The sequence below is a fragment of the Myotis lucifugus genome, unplaced genomic scaffold, assembly GCF_000147115.1.
Source record: "Myotis lucifugus unplaced genomic scaffold, Myoluc2.0 scaffold_138, whole genome shotgun sequence".
NCBI classification, from domain to species: domain Eukaryota; kingdom Metazoa; phylum Chordata; class Mammalia; order Chiroptera; family Vespertilionidae; genus Myotis; species Myotis lucifugus.
Genome location: NW_005871186.1, coordinates 3,199,362 through 3,220,620, shown reverse-complemented (window position 1 = coordinate 3,220,620; position 21,259 = coordinate 3,199,362). Strand labels below are relative to the sequence as shown.

At 36.7% G+C, this 21,259-nt stretch overlaps 2 protein-coding genes across 2 annotated transcripts; one reads left to right on the top strand and one right to left on the bottom strand.

Annotated features, from left to right (window-relative positions):
- Window positions 1-6,405: 6,405 nt before the first annotated feature.
- Window positions 6,406-7,371, top strand: LOC102418782 (olfactory receptor 52N5). Its single transcript, XM_006094647.1, has one exon. It carries the CDS (start codon window positions 6,406-6,408, stop codon window positions 7,369-7,371), a length of 966 nt encoding a protein of 321 aa, XP_006094709.1.
- A 5,098-nt stretch (window positions 7,372-12,469) lies between these two features.
- Window positions 12,470-17,414, bottom strand: LOC102418472 (putative olfactory receptor 56B2). The gene is made up of 2 exons (XM_006094646.1): window positions 17,397-17,414; window positions 12,470-13,420 (listed from the first exon to the last, which is right to left on the bottom strand). The coding sequence occupies exons 1-2, from the start codon at window positions 17,412-17,414 to the stop codon at window positions 12,470-12,472; spliced, it is 969 nt and encodes a 322-aa protein (XP_006094708.1).
- Between the last annotated feature and the right edge of the window lie 3,845 nt (window positions 17,415-21,259).

The following is a 21,259-nucleotide window of genomic DNA, read 5'->3' as shown; positions in this document are numbered from 1 at the left end:
AATGGTATGGTTACCAGAGGGAAAGGGGGGAGGGTGTGGAGGGTAAAGGTGGTCAAATATATAGTGCCAGAAGGAGACTAGACTTTGGGTGGTGAATACACAATGCAATATACAGATGATGTGTTATAGAATTAATTGTACACTTGAAACTTATATAATCTTATTAACCAATATTGAGAAGGCTAACCCCTATTTTGTAAAACTGCTGTTTGGAATTCTCTGCTATTCTTTAGACGGCCTCTTATTCTAAAAAAATAACTTTGCTTTCTAGCCTGCTTTAGCCTGCTTGAATAATGAGGAGGATAAACTTAGCTGTCTGACCTTGTAGGCCAGAGACTAGATACGCCCATACTCTCAATGCCATGCCAGCTGTATTTTTTAATTGGATAGAACTGTGTAGTTTTCAAGGCCACCAGCAAGATAACCACTAAGCACACATAGGGCTTGATCTTTAATAAAAAGGCAAGTTCTGCTTGTAGCTCTGCTTAGAATTTGAATTCATTTCCTCTAAGCCCACCGCAGTGAATAAAGTGTGACTCCAAACTCTCTGAGCATTGCTTGATTTATTCCGGTTCTCTGTAACAATATCACCCCAATAAACTTAATAAAAATTAACAAATAGAATTGTTTAACTATAGTTAGAGTTTATACACTTGAAATATTCAGGTTTAGTGATAACACTATGTATCTCCCTCCCCCCAAAAAAATTTAAATTGGACATTTTAGGAAAAACATTTCAGAACAACAACAAAATGATGAAACAGTCTCAGAAAATCTAGAACTCTTTCTAACTACAGCTTTTTCCTGACATCCCTCTTCAGGACATCAGGGAGAAGATTATTCAAATGATTAATAGTATTTTATTCTGTGTCCCAGCCCCTACCTTCCTCTAAAACTATGTGATCTTAGGCCATCTCTAGAGAAGCATGGCATGGAAGTAAGAAAGCAGACCTTGTTGGCCTTCTAGATGATTCATCCTAATTATTTGGGCACTGGGGTCAAGTGATAATCTAAAGGGGCCTGTTTTCTGTTTTAAACAGCCAGAGGCAACAATGGGTGCTGTACGTACTTTGTACCAAATGGCCGCCCAGAGTGGGATGAGGAAATAGCAGAAACAGCAGTGAGAGCATCAATCATCAGATCCCGGAAACTAAGGCATGTGGATCAGGTAATGGAAACTACTGTCATCAACAAGGAAAGAGAAACTGTGATTGATATGAGGTGGTATGGTGTGGAATATCTTGATGTGGTATGCTTTTTGTAGTAAAATGCTGCTTTGTTTCTTTCATTGAAAAAAGGCTCACTGTGAGACTGAAAGAAAACCTTGAGATGGACTTCTCTTCCTGAGCTTTAATCATTATTGTACTAATAATTTCCTATATTCTGTCTCCTTTTTGCTTCCCCAGAACCACAGGCAAAAATAATGAAGTGGAGGAGGTTTGGGGTAAGTCTGAATGGTACTTGTAACCAAATCACCTTCTCCTTTGAAAGAGACAGTATAAATCATTCCATACAACCCCCTTATTCTTTACCTGGGAGATGGCTGAAAATACTGGGCAAGCAGAAATTAAAAGAAACAGGAGCTGTAGAGGTCTCAAGTCAGAAACAGATGGGAAGGGGGTGAAGCAAACCAACACAAAAACAAATAAATGAGAAAATAAGTCACTGATTCACTGTTAGTTAGCCTTTATAAAGGATTTTGTTTTAGCTAAACAGATATGAGTCTGAGCTAGAAAAACCTGGATTTCACTTTCAGTTAATTACTAACAGCTTTGGGCAAGCAAATTAAACATCCTGTGCCTGGGTCAAGGAATTTAATGACAACACTTACCCTGAACTCTGGAATACACAGTATAGCTTTGGGCAAGCAAATTAAACATCCTATGCCTGGGTCAGGGAATTTAATGACAACACTTACCCTGAACTCTGGAATACACAGTACTCGTTAAAGGAAATGACATTCTACCTTAGAGTTTAAAAAAGACTTATCAAGATGAGTATATGACAGAGTGACTTTCAAATAAGAAAAATAAATTGAGCAAAGCCAAGATAGTATTGAAGTATATGTTGTATTTTGGGATTAGCAAGTAATCTAGCAAAATTTAAGCATGGAATGTTAGGATATAGTTTATCATTCAAACCAGAACACTTTGGATGCTTAGGGAATGGAAAGAAATAAAATGGAAATGAATTTAGATAAGGTCTAAATTTAACTTTATTGAATGTTATGCCAAGAAATTTGAGCCTTATCCTCAAATTTGTGGGGAGACATTGAAGATTTTTAAGCAGTGGATTAAAATGTCTTCAGAATTTTGCTATAAGACAAAATTTATTTTAAAAGAGACAAAGCAGAAAAATAGATGGATGTATCTAGGTGATCTTTAAAAGACAGTAGAGTGGTAATAGAAAGGAAGAGCTGACTTAGAATATTTTTGGATTAAAAATAGAAGTTGTTCTTATCTGAAGATAGAGAACAGATAACAGGCATGCTGATGTGACCTGCTTAGATTAAGAACCAAGACACTTTGAGTTATAAAGAAATTTTAACTAAGTTGAGGTAGAGAGATACTTGATGAGATCACAAATATTTGGTAGGTCATGTGGTAGATGATGGCACTATTATCCAAAAAACAAAACCCAGAAATAAAGCCTATTTGGCATGGGGTAGAGGATTAAGTGACGAGTTTAGTCTTGTACTTGATCAATTTAATCTGTCCATGGAAATATCCAGTATGCACTTAGAAGGAGTGCACAATTGTGACATAACCTTATTAATAAATTCATTATCTGAAAATTCTTTTCTTTTTTTTTGGCGGGGGGATATATGATAAAATTCTATTTATTGGAGGTTAATTTTTTATTTTAATTAATCTTTATTGTTGAGATTATTAAAGATGTCCCTCTTTTCCCCCCATAGCTCCCCTCCACCTGGTTCCCACCCCACCCCAGGCCCTCACCACCCTGTCTGTGTCTATAGGTAATGCATACATGCAAATAAGATCTTTGTCTAATCTCTTCCTGCAAGCCCCCAAATCCACTCCTCTCTGAGAATCATCAGTCTGTTCCATTTCCATGCCCCTGATTCTATTCCATTCACCAGTTTATTCTGTTTATCAGATTTTTTTATTCATTTGATTTTTAGATTCAATTGTTGATAGAATGTATTTGTTGTCACTTTTTTGTTCATATTTTTTATCTTTTTCTTCTTCTTCCTCTTCTTAAAGAATACCCTTCAGCACTTCATATAATACTGGTTTGGTGCTGATGAACTCCTTTAGCTTTTTCTTGTCTATGAAGCTCCTTATCTGACCTTCAATTCTAAATGATGGCTTTTCTGGGTAGAGTAATTTTGGTTGTAGGTTCTTGCTATTCATCACTTTGAATATTTCTTGCCACTGCCTTCTGGCCTGCATAGTTTTTGTTGAGAAATCAGCTGACAGTCATATGGGCATTCTCTTGTCGGTAACTGTTTTTCTCTTGCTGCTTTTAAGATTTTTCTTTGTATTTAGCCCTTGGCATTTTAATTATGATGTGTCTTGGTGTGGTCCTCTTTGGATTTCTCTTGTTTGGGGTTCTCTGTGCTTCTTGGACTTGTAAGTCTATTTCCTTCACCAGGTAGAGGAAGTTTTCTGTCATTATTTCTTCAAATAGGTTTACAATATCTTGCTCTCTCCTTCTTGCACCACCATAATTCAGATGTTGGTACGCTTGAAGTTATCCCAGAGGCTCCTTACACTATCTTCATATTTTTGGATTCTTTTTTCTTTTTGCTCTTCTGGTTGGGTGTTTTTTGCTTCCTCATATTCCAAATCATTTATTTGATTTTCTGGATCCTCTAGTCTACTGTTGAATCCCTGTATATTATTCTTTATTTCAGTCAGTGTATGCTTAATTTCTGACTGGTCCTTTTCCTTTTTTTTTTTTTTTTTTGGCATTCTCACTAAGATCCTTGAAAGTCTCACTAAGTTCCTTGGAGGTTTCTAGAAGATTCTTGAGTAACCTTGTAACTGTGGTTTTGAACTTTATATCCAGTAGTTTGCTTTCTTCCATTTCTTTCATTTGTGACATATTTCTTTGTCTCCACATTCTGGCTACTTCCCTGTGTTTGTTTCTATGTATTGGGTAGCTGCTAAGTCTCCTTGAGTTGGTAGAGTGGCTTTGTGTAGTAGGTGTCCTATAGGGCCCAGTGGCTCAGCCTCCACAATCACCTGAGGTGGACACTCTTGCTGCACCCTTTTGTGGGCTGTGTGCACAGTTTTGTTGTAGTTGAGCCTTGATTGCTGTTGGTGTCACTGGGAGGAATTGACCTACAGGCCAGTTGGCTGTGGAGATCAGCTGTGACTACAGTGGAAGAGCTGCTTTGCAGCAGACACACTTATGGAGCAGGACTTGCTTCAGTGGGGCTTTGGTGCTCAATGAGTCTGTCCCTTGAGTGTGTTGCTTATGGATGTGAAACGTTGTTATCTGGTATGGTCTCACACTGACCACTGGGTACACTGGCTCTTGGGTGTCCAGATAGGTTCAAAGTCATCCACTGCCTGGGACCACTCAGCAGGAGCTACAGAGAGATCTACAGATCCCTCCTCTTTGTATTGGAAGTGCCCAGACAAGGCCCAGCTGTGAAGCAAGGCAGGCTGGTGTTGGTGCCAGGCCTTGGGATTTTATTGATAGGTTTGGGGCTCCTTGACACAGCTGCAGCTTGTTTGACAGAGTTTTAGCCTGACAAAGGGCAGACCATTCATATGCAAAATCCACTGCACACAGCTTGGGTGGGGTTGTAAATTGGGTGGGTCGGTGTCTCAAGGAGTCACCAGGGCAGAACAAGCAGAAATGGCTGTCAGTCAGCCCTGCACTGGGGAGGTCCCAGCACAAGAACAATGACTGCTGAGAGCACCTCTGTCTGGAAGAAAGCAGCCCCCGACAGTCCAGTTCCTCCCCGTATGTGTCTGGGTCCCCCAGAGCCTTGCCCCACTGCTGGAGCTCAGAGGAAGTGGGAGCTTGTAAATTCAGTTCATGGTGGCAGCCTTTTAAGAGGAGCATCTGGGTCTCCAGCAACCTGTGTGTCACTCAGCCCCAATCTGCACTGGTTTTTATAATCCATAGTTCTTACTGCCTGTAGGGACTTCTTTCCCTAGCTCTGGAACCCTGGTTTGAGGTTCTGGTGTGGGGCTGGGACCCCTTGCTCCTCTGGATGGCCTCCGCAGAGGCAATCTCCCTCCCGATTAAAAAAGCGTCACACCCAGGTGCTGATCCAGCCCATTCTGTGCCTCTGCATCTCCTAACAGTCTCAATGTGCTTTCTCCTTTACCTCTCTACTTGTAGTACTTCCACTCAGCCAGCTTTCTGGCAGTTCTGGATGATAGTTTTTCTGTATTTTAGTTGTAATTTTGATGTAGTTGTGGGAGGCAGCAAGTACAGGCATTTACCTATGCCGCCATCTTGGTTCTCTGAAAATTATTTTCTTGTTGGCTATACTTAAAGTCATGAGAGTGGACATTATTCTAAGAAAGAGAATAAAGAGGGAGTCCAGAGAATATGCTTTTTCCAAATTGTGTTAAAAGAAAAGACATGAAAAGAAAATAGATGACCTCAATGACGTTGAGGGATTACAGGTTTTTTAAGAAAGAGAGATTTCTTATTTTTTCTCTTACATGGGACAATAAAGCTAGATTGAACTTCTTGACCACTGTTTGTGCATCTCATATCCACGTAGCATCTACATTTGCATTTTGAGTTAGTATATCCAATTCCAGAGGATAGTAACCTAGGTGTAAAAATCAACTTTTGATTATTTTTTATAACTCTCAGGTAGCTATCATTAACCTCATTATATATGAGCAACTGATGTTTCAAATATGAAGTCATAAAATTGGTATGGAAAGACCTGAAATTTGAATAAGATCATATTTGGTTTAAATAATCATAATCTTCACAAAATGCAATAAACAAATTTCAGGCAATACTTCTGCAATTATAACTTGCTATTTATAAGCCATATACTCTGTCAAATCAGGATGTAAAGACATTGCATGAATGTTAGTGTCATATATGAATATCATTTCTGTCCCTGAATCTAATTTTGTAATGTTCAACATTATTGGATCTCTCTGTGCCTCAGTTTCTTTTTCTATTTTAATGATAAAAAATTACAACTTTGTAACTATTACTTTAAAAAATACATTTAGGCTGCTTATAAAACTTTTAAAATATTACCTGTAATATAACATTATTCAATAAATGGTATATTTTCAGTCACTATTATTAAAATTATTAATGCTATTATAAATGCAATTTTATTCCAAACTTAAGTTTGCCTTCTCAAGGATGATCTTAATTAAATTTCTTCTTAATTTCTACTCAGAATAAATACTTCTGGAAAACTAGCATTCATCTATTGAATTAGTTATGCTGGCTGCCAACAATTCATATGTGGCTCCAAAATCTTTTATTCTTGATGGAATTCCTGGTCTGGAAAGAGTACATGTATGGATCTCCCTCCCATTCTGCACAATGTATATCATCTCCCTTGTGGGAAACCTTGGCCTTGTGTACCTCATTCATCATGAAGAGTCCTTACATCGTCCAATGTATTTCTTTCTGGCCATGCTCTCCCTCATTGATCTCTTCACCTGCACCACCACTCTACCCAATGCACTCTGCATCTTCTGGTTTAATCTCAAGGAAATTAACTTCAATGCCTGCTTAGTTCAGATGTTCTTTGTCCATGGGTTCACAGGTGTGGAGTCTGGTGTGCTCATGCTCATGGCTCTGGACCGCTATGTGGCTATTTGCTACCCACTGCGTTATGCTACCATACTCACTAACTCTATCATTGCCAAAGCTGGGCTTGCCACCTTCTTGAGGGGTGTGTTGCTAATGATTCCTTTTCCATTCTTGGTCAAGCGTTTGCCCTTCTGCCAAAGCAATATTATCTCTCATACATATTGTGACCACATGTCAGTGGTGAAGTTATCCTGTGCTAGCATCAAGGTCAATGTCATTTATGGTCTGATGGTTGCCCTCCTGATTGGAGTGTTTGACATTTGCTGTATATCTGTGTCTTACACTATGATCCTCCGTGCAGTGGTCAACCTTTCATCAGCAGATGCTCAGCAGAAGGCCTTCAGCACCTGCACTGCCCATTTATCTGCCATTGTCATCACCTATGTTCCAGCATTCTTCACTTTCTTTACCCACCGTTTTGGAGGACACACTATTCCCCCTTCTCTTCACATTATTGTGGCTAATCTTTATCTTCTTCTTCCTCCAACTCTGAACCCTATTGTTTATGGGGTAAAGACAAAGCAGATACGTGACAGTGTCATAAAGCTCTTCCGGGGTGAGAAAGGTGCAAGTATTCAGGACGACTGAAATTGGATAGAAGAAAAATGAATGAAAAACAACAAAAAGAAACCCATGAATGACGTCATGTGTTTACTCATATATGGTATCATTTATTTCCCATAACCTATCTCAGATGTATGTTTTCTGCAACACTAGTGGAGAAATTTATAGCTATTTCTGGATTTATATTCTGGTGTCTTTCTCTTATTTTTTTTTCTCCATCACCAGTTTAATCAGGTCATTGATATGGGGCCACTACAACTTTCTACTAATGTATTCATATAAGATATTTTATTAACCTCTTGAGAGAATCCCTAAGTGTCTCATCTATGTTTGTAATTCTCCTCAGAGATACAAAGTGAAGTGGCTTCTCATGCAGTACATTCCAGCCCGGGCAGTCCCTCATGCCAAAATTCAGCTTATAAAGCTGACAAAATATAAGTAAAAATGGCAGTCATGGGTTTTAAGAGGATGACATTTAGTAGAAATCATGTTGTAAAAAGCTGTGCAGATGAATTTTCTCAATAAATAAAGGACATGTATAATATGTAGGTTAGTCCTCAAAAATAATTTATTTTTCTTGAGTTATTTACTGATATCGGAGTTTTTTCTCTATTATACAAAATTACTTATTAAGAATACCCATGGACACTTACATAAATAGTGCTCACAATCATCGGTTGTGTGAAAACATCTTGGACATAGCCTCTCCATTATAAACTCTCAGTTCAATAATATCTCTTTACTTGCTCACTGATCATCAGTGATTTGCATCCAGTTCCCTCCACTTTTATCTCTGGAACATCTAATATAACACTTGAGGTATTGTTATTGGACACCTGGGGGTCTCAAGTCCATTTGGGGAATCTATAAAGTCACAAAAATATGTTTTATGGTAACATGATAGATTTGTTATAGCTACTTTTAAATCAATTAATAAATACTTTAGAGTCTGATCAAGAATTTGAATAGGGTCTGGCCAGTGTGGCTCAGTGGTTGAGTGTTGACCTATAAACCAAGAGGTCATGGTTCAATTCTTGGTTGGGGCACATGCCTAGGTTGTGGGCTTGATCCTCAGTGTGGGGCATGCAGGAGAAGGCAGCTGATCAATGATTCTCTCTCATCATTGATGTTTCTATCTCTCTCTCCCCGCCACACTCCCTTCCTCTCTGAAATAAAATAAAAAAAATCAATAAAAATGTCACACCCCAGGCAATATTTTTTAAAAAAGAATTTGAACAGGAAGGCTTCTGATCAAAATGGCAGAGTAGGTAAATGCTATGCTCACCTCCTGCCACAATCACATCAAAATTACAACTGAACTATAGAACAACCATCATTGAGAACGACCTAAAGTCTAGCTGAACAGACGTCCTATTACCAAGAATAAACAGAAGAAGCCATGACAAGACTGGTAGGGATGGAGATGAGAAAAGTTATGGTCTCACACCTACGTGTGGCAATTAAAAATCAGGGATATCTCAGCTGAAGCAGCCCCACCCTGAGGAATGAGGGATTCCAGTCCCACACCAGGCCCCCAGCCCAGGGTTCCAGTGCCAGGAAGTGGAGACCCCATAACTTCTGGCTGTGAAAACCAGTGGAGATTGTGGCTGAGTGAGACGGAGTTCTGCTGAGACCCATGCATTTTTCTTAAAGGACCCATGCTCAACCTTATTCAGACTCATTTTCTCTGAGCTCTAGTGATGGGGTAGCAGCTTAAAAGGTGCCAGGGACATACGGGGAGGAACTTAATTGTCTGGGTTCAGAGGGAGGGCTGGAGGTTCAAAAATCCTAAACAAGCAGTATCTGGCCTTAGCATTATACGTACCGCTTGCTAAGCAGACCCAAGCTGGACACAAGTGGTAGCAGGGCTCAGTTCACTGCTTAGCCTCTCCCGGGCACCTCCAACTCCAGAACAAATAGAAACCTTCTGCTTTGTAACTCATACCAAGTGGCCCTGAGCAGGGCACAGGCAGCAGCTGATCTTGGCCTGCACCAGAGTTCCTCTCAAGAGGTACCAGAACCAACACACATGGGGTCCACTTTAGATCACACCAGAGCACCATCCGACAACCTCCACAAACAACACCATCCAAAGGGGGGACTGGACAGGTGTCTAAGCTCCGCTAAAGCAAATCCTCCTCAACACTCCTCCATTGTATTCATGACCAGGCCTCATAACCAACTAACAGGGGAGTCAGTCCCTTCCACTGATGTACCAACAATAATCAAAGCTCAACTACAACAGGAAGGCACACACAGCCCGCACCTGGAGCACCTGGCTCAAGGGACCACAGAGGCTACACCACTGGCCCATCGGACATCTACTACATAAGGATATTATACCAAAACTAAGAGATATAGCAGCTCTACCTAAAATGTAGAAATAAAAAAGGGAGGTAGCCAAAATGAGGAGACAAAGAAACATACCTCAAATGAAAGAACCGAACAAAACTCCAGAAAAAGAACTACATAAAAGGAAGACAAGCAATCTAACTCTAACCAGATGTAGATTTATAAGAATGCTCAGTGATCTCAGTGAGAACTTCAATGAAGAGATAGGAAACATAAAAATGGAGAAAGAAAACATAAAAAAACAACCCATCACAAATGAAGAATACAATAACTGAAATGAAGAATAAATTAAAGGGAATCAGCAGTTGATTAGATGAAGCAGAGGACCAAAACAGTGATTTGGAAGTAGAAAAACAGAAAGCACCCAATCAGAACAGCTAAAAGACAAAATAATTAATAAAAAATGAGGATAGTTTACAGGGCCTCTGGGACAATATCAGATGGAGAAAGACTAACTATGTGGAATCTACAAAACAAAATAAATGAACAAATGAGACAGAAACAAACTCATAGATACAGAGCACATTTTGATGGTTGCCAGATGGGAGCAGGTTTCATGAATGGGTGAAAAAGGGGAAGGGATTAAGAAGTACAGATTGTTAATTAGAAAATAATCATAGAAATTTACATCATAGGGACTTTAGTCAATAATATCATAATAGCTACATATGGTGTCAGATGTGTTTGAGATTTATTGAGATGATCACTTCATAAGTTATATAAATGTCTAATCACCATATTGTACTCCTGAAACTAATATAGTATTGTACATCAGTAGTTAATTACAATAATAATTGTAATAAAAAATTAAAAATATTTTAAAAAATAAACACAATTTTTCTGTTTTTACTTTTGAACATAGTTCATATTTACAGATATAAGCCACAAAAACAAATGCTCTTTGGGGTGTCAGTAAAGTTTAATATGGTAAATTGTAGCAATTTTTAAGAAAAAATGGTATTAATTTCTTTGTGTTTTTTTATTTAAGTTCTTTATTGTTTAATGTATTATATAAGTCTCCTATTTTCCACATTGACCTCTCCTGTCCACCCCCAACCCCCAGCACATTCCCTCACCCCCACCCCCCTGTCTGTGTCCATTGGTTATGCTCATATGCATTCATATAAGTCCTTTGGTTGATCTCTTACCCCTTCACCCCCTGCCTTCCCTCAGCATCTTTGTGAGTTTTTATAACTTATATTTCATTGTTCATATTTCATTTAGACCTTATTTCTGCCAATTTCTATCTTTTCCAATTTATCAGTAGCATGCTTACAATCTACGTCACTTCAACTGTTAAAATTGTGTTAGGGTAAATTAACAAAAGACAGTAAATAAAAAACAGATTTATGTTGGCTCTAAAACGACTTAAAGAAGCCCCCATACAATATTGGATTGAATAGGGAGGATGGCTTCAAGTAGATGAAGCCTCCATGAAAAAGTGAGCACTCTGGGATAGAAGAATAAAAGCCTTTAGAAATGACAAGAAATTTATTCCTGAGCATGACTAAGGTATTTTGGTTATAATCATTAAGAATTTCTAAAAAATAGTGCCATCATGGCATTGGCAGTATGAAAAAAGAGTCCTGATAATTCTTTATTCATAATGTTTGCTATACTAGTATAGGTTAGAAACAGTAAAATTATAAGAGTGCATCCCCACCAAATATAAATTACATTAAATAATTAATTTAATGTAATTTAATTAAATTACATTTATTCACTTTGCTTTCTTATTGCCCACATTCCTCAGTAACATTCCTGATCTTTCTGGGAAATGCCCTTTCAATCTTCCCTGTTTATCAACAGGGTACCAGAGACAGTCACCTTACAATTACACAATCCCTAAAGTACTGAAGAATTCTAAATATAAGTCCAAAATATGAAAATATAAACTCTTTAAAGTTTGATTAAATTGTAAATATATCTATTTATGTTGATGTTCATAAAGATTATTTTCTAGACATTTACATTGCAATATTTAATTGTACAATAAAAGTGTACTATTCTCATGATTTTAAATTCTTTTTTACTGGAATCCAAATGCATACTTATTCCCCTTATGGAGTAACATATGAAGGATATGGCTCTTGGACAATGGTTAATTATTTCAGAAAGCATTTCCCAAACAAATCTTAATAATAAAAATGCTTCACTGGCATGTGTAATAAGAAAAATAATTATTCCAATTGATTATAAAATGTCTTGAGTTAATGAATAATCAATCATGGCAATAATTATTTTCATTCTTGTGAACTAAGAAATGGAGAAAGACATTACAAAACAAAAAAGGAGGGCAGAAGAGGCATAGAAAGACAAGCTATATAAAACAAAAAGGAAATTCAAATAGTATTTTATTGCATTTCCTTTATATTCCTTGAGAAAACAGGCAACATAATGTTCCTGATTTTGATGAAGATTTTGTTGAAAACCCAAAATTTCAAATGTGTCACCATTTTTTCTTTCTTTGTTTTTAGATTTATTGGGGTGACATTGGTTAATAAAATTTTACAGATTTCAAGAGTACAATTCTATGACACATCAGCTGTGTATTGAATTGTATGCCCACCACTCAAAGCCCAATATCCTTCTGTCAACATATACTAGTATTTGACAAACTTTATGTCTTAGTTGCTGCCACTGATACATTATAATAACTGAAAGCTGAAACAGTGCCTCTTTTCTTTAGTTATTCTGCCATTAAGCACTTACTGGATATTACATTGAGTATATATCTGGAGAGATGGAAAAAAGAAGCATCCTCTATGCATTAGTTGCTCTTGATGTGTACTTTAAGAACCTTATATAAACCCTGCCTCAGCTCCTTGTTCTTGAGAGCATACACCATGGGATTGAGGGCAGGAGGAATGACATTGTGCAGTACATTGAGTAGCACTGGAATGATGGGAACTGACATGGCGGCACTATGGGTAATGGAAATGACAATGACAACTGTATAGAAGAATAAGATCAGAATGAGGTGGGATGTGCAGGTACTTAGGGCCTTGGACGCAGCTTCTGCTGACTTCAGCTTCAGCACAGAGTGAAGAATCAAAGCATATGATAAAATAATCAAACCCAGGTCACTTCCCATGAGTGTCCAGGCCAGAAGAAGCTGGTAAATGCTGTTGATAGTTCTGTCATCACAGGATAGACTAGTGACACCGAGATTAGAACACAGACAGTGTTCTATTTGGCTCTGGGAGCAGTAGTGTCTCTGAGCAGCCAATACAGGCACTGGGATGGTACTTATGGTGTTTCTGAGTGCCATGAACACAGTTGCTTTGACCACAAAAGATTCAGTAATTATTGATGGATAGCGTAGTGGTTGACAAATGGCTACATATCTATCTATAGCCATGCATAAAAACATGCCTGACTCCATGCCCACAAAACAATGTATGACATACATCTGCAGAAAGCACTCCGGGAGACTGATGGCTTTAGCATTGAACCATAAGATGGCCAATATCTTAGGCATGATAGTGGTAGCCAGCCCCATGTCTACCACAGCCAGGATGCCCAAGAAATGGTACATAGGCTGGTGCAGTGTTGGCTCTTGATAGATGATGATCAGGATAAGGATGTTGGCACTGAGAGCTAAGAGGTAGAGCAGAGCCAATGGCAGGGAGAGCCAGTGTTGCCAGCTGTGAATGCCAGGGAATCCCATCAGAATAAATTCAGAGACCTGGATCTTAGAGATGTTGGAGGCTTTGAGATTCTGGAACATTCTTTAGTAAGAGAAAAAATATTCAAGGTTACCATTCTGAAGAATATCTATGACAGTATTTGAACAGAAGTATTAGAGGTTAAGATTTTTAAAAATTATTTATTTTCTGTTTATTTTTATGGTAATTCTTTTTATTTTTAATTAAATTTATTGAAATGACAATGGTTGATAAGATTATATGGGTTTCAAGTGTACACCTCTAGGATACATTATCTGGATATTGCCATGTGTTCCCACCACTCAAAATCATCATGTATTTGACCCTTTTTAACTTTTACCACTTCCAAATCTCCTTTCCCTCTGGTAAGCACTTCATTGAGATGAGGATTCTTCATTATTAATCTTCATTATACTCATTCTGCACTAACTTTATTGGATATTTCTAATGAAACAGGAACTGCAATAGTACATTTTTGTTAACAATCATCACCAAAACTACACAAGGCAGGTCACATTACCTTCACCCTCTTGTAATTATGGGTTAGAAACTGGTTGGCAAACCGCGGCTCACGAGCCACATGTGGCTCTTTGGCCCCTTGAGTGTGGCTCTTCCACAAAATACCACATGTGAGCGTGCACATACAGTGTGATCGAAACTTCGTGGCCCATGGACAGAAGTCGGTTTTCGGCCTGGGCGAGTCTATTTTGAAGAAGTGGCTTTAGAAGAAGTGGGGGATGTTGGTCAGTCGGCGAAGGGAGATGCGGCCCGCGGGAGAGGCGCTCGCGATTTATGCACGAGTTGAGTGAGCCAGTCAGCCAGCAGTCTCTGTGCAGTGGTTAGTGCTAGTCACATCTGAAAATCGTGCGCGGGTGACAAAAGTACTTAAGCATAAAGTTACCTGTATTTTTCCAACCAGCTACAAATCCTACAGGTATTTTTGTCATCAATTTAAGAATTGTAATTCTTTTGTGTTGGTGGCTTTATTATTATAAAATGAAACTTTTTTTAGGTGCCCGGTTTGACAAGGCTACAAAAAAGAAGCAAAGAAAAACCGGAAGACGAAAACCGTGAATTTAAAGTTGAATGGACCGAGACTTTCGCGTTTATTCAAAACTTAAATGGCCTTCCGACCTGTCTTATTTGTCAGGAAAAATTGGCGCATAACAAGAAGTCAAATTTGGAGAGACACTTTACAACTAAACACGTGTCATTTAGCACTAAATATCCTGTCGGTGATGCAAGGAAGAAAGCAGTTGAGGAACTTCAGAAGAGTCAAGAACAATTAAGTTCTGTATTTAATTACTGGATGCAATCTTCCAACAATGTTAATATTACAAGTTTTGTGGTTAGTCAAGAGATTGCTAAGAGAGGAAAACCATATACAGATGGCGAATACATAAAAAGTTGTTTTATAAATGCATCCGAAGAGCTATTTCGGGATTTTAAAAACAAAGCAGATATTCTAAAAAAAAATTAAAGAGTTACCATTGTCTGCTAAAACAGTGAAAGATAGAACAGTCAAAATGTCTGAATATAACCAACCAGCAAGTCGAAGATCTTAAATTGGTTTCAGCTTTATCAATAGTAGTTGACAAGCCTTGTGACATAAATGATACAGTGCAAGTTTCACTTTTTCTATGATTTATTTCATCTACAGGTCCTAAAGAAGAACTTTTAGGATTATTGCCACTCAAAGGTCAAACATGTGGAGAGGATATAGCAAATGCTGTAATTGAGTGCATTGAAAAACATCATATTCCACTCGATAAGATTGTCTCAATTTCAACAGACAGGTTGAAAAGTATAACCGGTGTAAAAAATGGGTTTATTGCTATTTTGAAAGAAAAAATTAATCACGAGATACTTACTTACCATTGCATCATTCATCAAGAAGCACTTTGTACGCAGACATTTCCAGAAGAAATTTGCAAAGTTATGGAACTGGTGATTAAGATTATCAACTCCATTATAGCTAAAGCTCTTAATCATCTCCAATTTAAAGAATTTTTAGTTGAAATGGAGAGTGAGTATGCAAATCTTCTGCTGCATAACAAGGTACGTTGGTTATTAAGAGGAAACATTTTGAAACATTTCGCTTCCTTATTAACAGAAATTAAAGCATTTCTCCTTGAGAAGGGTGTTCACTATTCAGAACTAACGAACGATCAGTGGATCCAAAAATTTTATTTCATGGTAGATGTTACGTCTCATCTAAATCAGCTTAATCATAAACGACAGGGGAAAGGAAACACAGTTTTTTCGATGCTAAAATAAGTTATTTCATTCGAAATCAAATTATCTCTTTTTGCTCAAGATTTTGAAAGAGAAACTTTGATTCACTTTCCAAGCCTGTTGAAACATTGCCAAGAAAATAATTCTGATATTGACATTTGCTATTTCAAAACAACACTTTTAAAAATGAAGGAAGCTTTTCTCAACAGGTTTCAGGAATTCAGAAACAGCAAAGCGATATTAGCCTTTCTTAAAAAACCTGTCAATGCTACTGTAATATAATTAAATTTTTCTCCCTTTAATATTGAAATTGGTAACTTTGAAATGCAATTGTTGGATTTAAAAAACAAAGAACTGTGGAGCTCAATATTTGAACGTCTTTGTGCTGATATAGGAATATTGGAGAAAAACAAATGTGAACTTAGTTCACAGCACAAGTGGTCTGCTTTGAAAGACCTGGAGAAGGAAGATATGTTGATTTTTAACACCTGGAATAGTATTCCTGACTCATATAATCAACTGAAAAAACTAGCATTTGCTGTTCTTTCCTTATTCGGGTCTACATATTTATGCAAACAATCATTTTCAAGCATGAACTTTATCAAGAGTAAATTGAGAAGTCGTCTTATTGATGAGAACCTGGAATCGTGCCTACAATTAAAAACAACAACATACAAACTGGACTTACCCAAACTTTGCAAGAAGATGCAAGGCTATTGTTCACATTAGTGTCTGTCAGTCATTGTCATGATTTAATTTTATGGATATTGTAAGGCAAATTGTAAGGAATTTAATTTTATCAATAAATAATATTATTAAGTATGATATCAAGTTTTATTCAACGTACCTATAGTTTAACTAAGACTTAAAACTTTAAGTAAAATTTATTAAGTTAATTTTAGGGAACATTGTGGAGTGAAAGAAGATGTAGTGTCGAGAATTGAGAAAGGTATGTTGAGATAGTTTGGACATATAGAAAGGATGAACAAAAGGAGATAGACGAAACAAGTATACAAGATGAGTGTGGATGGGAGAGTTGGAAGGAGTTAACCTCAGTGAACGTACCTCAATCAGACTGAGGATGTTTTTAGCAAAGGCCAGCTTAGGAGTACCCTAATTAAGTTAATAACAATGTACCTACCTATATAGCTTAAGTTTAAAAAATTTGACTCTCAAAAGAAATTTCAATTGTTGCACTGTTGATATTTGGCTCTGTTGACTAATGAGTTTGCCGACCTCTAGGTTAGAATATCAGAGATATCAGGGCCTTGTTCATTCCCTTCCATATTGTAAGTCATGGAAACTGGACAACACGGAAGTGATCTGATGTGTGGCCTTGCCTCTTACCTTTAGTTTTGCTAAAGGATGACTTTATTTAGGGCCTTAATGTATAGAATTGAGAGTAGAGAAATTTATGCATGGAAATACTTAGATAACAGATCAGTTCGAGACTATTGAAAAGAACTTATTTTAAGAACATCAACAGTTTTGAAGAATACATCAATAATATTAATGTTACAACAGTGGTTGAATCAGAGATATGAAGTGTTTACTGACTCAGCTGTTATCCCTGTTTTATCTCTATTCACAATGAAAGATGAAAGGTTATATATTTCAACAAGCAATTATTTTGGAAACAGCAAAGTAACCAAAGGAAGACATAATTACAATGCTCCTCAAAGACTGATGTAGTATCATCACAAACTGAGTCATGCAGGAATGGACAGAATAGTAATGAAGCAAAAATGTGTAGGAGCTCAGAAAGTTTTTCAAAGAAGAAAAAGGCTTTTAGACCTGAAGCATGGTTAGCATTCTGCCAGATTAGAGTTCCCTACTGTTACTGTTTGCTATTCACTCTCATATTACACTGCCATTCTTAGCTTGGTGATTTAGCAACCCTCTATTTTATTTTGTGCATTCCCACCACCAAATCTAGCTTCAACCATCACCTTCTTTCGGAAGACTGAAGTTTCCTTCAGGGAGGATAAAAAGTTACCCTTTAAATCTTAACATGATGTAATTGGAACAGTGGCAGATTTCTTAGAAAAGGAATATATTTGTTGATGGATCAATCCCTTTTTTTAAAGTGTAACATGATGGTATTATAAAACCTATTTATATTCTTAAATCAACCACAGTTTATCCAAACCTCTAATATTTTGATATATTGTATTTACATTTCTATTTGAAGTTTGTCCAAGACATTTTGCACATATTAGATCTCAATAGATGTTTTTGAATGAATGTACAAATTACTGTAGAAATAATTCAATTTTCATAATAAACTTTTAAGAATTATTATATTGTAGTCTTAGCAATATGTGTTTTGGAAAGCATAAGGGGAACCACCCGAAGAAATAAAATGATGATGTCTATTTCATGAATCAACATAACACCTAAATTTCTAAAGAAAATAATTTTCTCTCATAAAATAGATAAATCAAAAGAATTTTCAAAAGAGAGGAAATTGAATAAGTCAGGTCACAACGAATATGTTTTGGTTTGGACAATAAGGATAAATTAATTAAAATATCCTGCAAATTGGTCATATTTCACAGAGATTTTAAATACAAATTTATGCTATCAGTACATACATGTAAAAATTAAAAATATATTTTAAATAATAAAAAATGTGCAAAGCAAACCATACATAAAGTATGCATAAAGATTTTCTGGTGAAGGAAAATTATACTAAGAATAAAAACAATTGGCCCCAAATCAGTTGGGAATTATTAATGTCAGACAAAATGGAAATTAAATAAATAAAGATTGGATCAAGATCACTTTGAGAAACAGTAAATGATATGGTTGAATTAACAGTGGAGTTTATGCTGATTGCATTAAATTGTTTCATCTCCAGGGTTGCTAAGCTTTTCCATAAGCAAAATAATAGAAATACTGAAATTATTCTTTTCACTCCATTAGTTCATGGTGGGAATTTTTAAAACTGTACATGTAAATCAATGGCAACTTATTAGCTAACCTATTTCCTGTGTACAGTTTAATATTGTCTGTTCTCTAGTCTCATTTCCAAGCCTCATGGCTTCTCACTAGATGATCTTCAATTTTACCATCCAAAGTCTTTTGTCAATAGGACAGTGGGTTCCTCCAGCTGGGTTTTGCCCTATAAAGTGGATGAAACAGGCACAAATAACTCTGTCTAGAATAAAAGCAAGTAAATTAGATTCTCATTCAGAGATCAATGGGAGGGCAGCTAAAAAGCATGAGTGTTCTGACCACAATTGAGAATCATTTTCTAGCTGTTCCATTTCTTGTTAATCATGGTGGTGGATCATACCTGACTTCCACTTCAACAGAGCCAATAATCCCTGCTGGGTTGGCAAAATAACAGCAATGTTTACATTCATAATGGAAAGAGGCACTGAATTACAATCTGAAAATTGGGGAATTAACATTCTCCAACCCCCTTCACCTATCTTTTACAACACTTACGCCTTCAAATGTGTGTATGTAATTAAGTCTGTGGATTTCTGAGACGATAATCTGTTCATAAAGACTCTACAATTAATCTTAGTACTAACTACAACAAAAATCTTAAGTAGTCCCACTTTTGTGTGCCCTTTAATACCTGAAATTCTTGGTAGAGAAACAGCAGGCTGAATGCAATTAGGTCAGGTGATCAGGGTATTATTTAAAAAACATCACAACTCTGCCATATATATACTTGCACGGCCATTAACCTCTAACTCCCTTGGCAGCATATTATTGAGCTGAGTTTTTAAAGAAAAATGTGTTGTAGATATCCAGGGAATATTACAGAATATTGGAGACATGGGTGCTGGTTTAGAAATCAAGCTAAACACTATTGAGGAGGAAAAGAGTGGAAGTTTTAAATTCTTAATGTCTACCCGATGATCCACAAATAAGAAAACAATTTCATGCATGCATCTATATCAGTGTGTTTGTGTGTGAAGAATTATATCTGGGGGTGGGGAAAAAGAATGAACAAGAAATTATATGAAAGTTGGTGATTTTAATCTTTATGGAAGAGTTTGTTTCTTTCTGAAAGAATGTTTAGGACACAAGTGGAAAGAACTTATAATGTTTCAGAAAGTTTCCATCACTGTCATACACATATGTTCTCCTATTTATTTTTCTTTCAAAGGTTCAAATTATTATGCATACATATATGTCAGGATTATCTTGATGCTCCAATTTTGAGATTATAATGGATAGTGATTTTTTCAATAATGGTAAGATACTATTTTATAAGACTTTAATTAAATACTAAGAGTCATCCTATATAATAAAAGGCCAGTGACCATAACAGCCAGAACGACCAATTGACCAGTCACTATGAGGTGCATTGACCACCTCTAGGTGCCTCCCCCACCCTGGCTCTGATCACTGGATGGCGAATGGGGAACCATGAGGAACTGGGGTGAATGGTAACAGGGCAGTACTGAGGACTGGCGAGGGGGCAGAAGATGGCCCAGATTGCAGGCTAGGCCTAGGGACCCTATCCATGCATGATTTTGTGCACGGGGCCTCTAGTTCCTGTATAATTTTATTAATTGGAAAAATTTAAATGAGTAAGAGAGAGATAAATAGAACTCATAATCTATATGAAGAGGTATCTTCTGGTACACTTCTTTATAAGCCTTTGTTATACAGTATGTTTTTTAGAAAGATTGGATAATACCATACTAGAACAAAAGTTCTGCCATTTTCAATTAAAGTTATGCAATAATCACATTCAAAACAAGATGGTCCAGTAATACTATGATTAGAAGTACATCATGGGTGTCTACACAATTTCTTTAAACATTTTTAAATTCTTAGACATATGTATTCTTTTATTTTACAGAAAATTATACAACAAATGTATAGTATAGAATACTTTATCAGTGTTTTTTCTACTTTATCTTTTATGGGAGGGTGAAATGCACATGTCAAAAATTGCCCATTTAAACCATTTGAAAATGTACAATTGTCTTTCAGTATTTTTGCAATGCTGTACAACTATCATTCCTATGTAGTTGTAGCACAATTCCATTACCTCCAAAGGAAACCCCATAGCCATTCATCAGTCACTCCTTAATGCCCTTCCCCTCAAGCTCCTGGCAAAACCTATTTTTTTTTCAGTGATGAACAGTTCTTTAAAAAAATTGAAGTTCTACTTGAATTGACATTTTAAAACAGTTTGGTATTCATCCAGCTTTATTCATTTCATTTTTTGAAAAGTAATAAACATTTATCTGCTTGTTTAAATGAAATTCTTTTGTTTTATTTTTATTGAGTGTTTTAGTGTATTAGGGTGACATTAGTTAATAAAATTATATAGGTTTCAAGTGTACAATTCTATAATACATCATCTGTATATTGTATTCTGTGTTCACTATCCCAAGTCAAGTCTCCTTCCATCTCCTACCCTTTTCTATCCCCTCCACCCCCCGCCCAAACACACAACTCCCTTTTGTTCTGGTAATCATCATATTGCTATCTGTGTTATGAGTTGTTGTTCTTATGCTTAATCCCTTCACCTTTTTCACCAGCTCAGCCCCTTTCCTCCTCTGACAGCTGTCAATCTATTCTCTATGTCTGAGTCTGTTTCTATTTTGTTTGTTAGTTTATTTTGTTCATTAGATTTCATATATGAATGAAATCATATGGTACTTGTCTTTCTCTGACTGGCT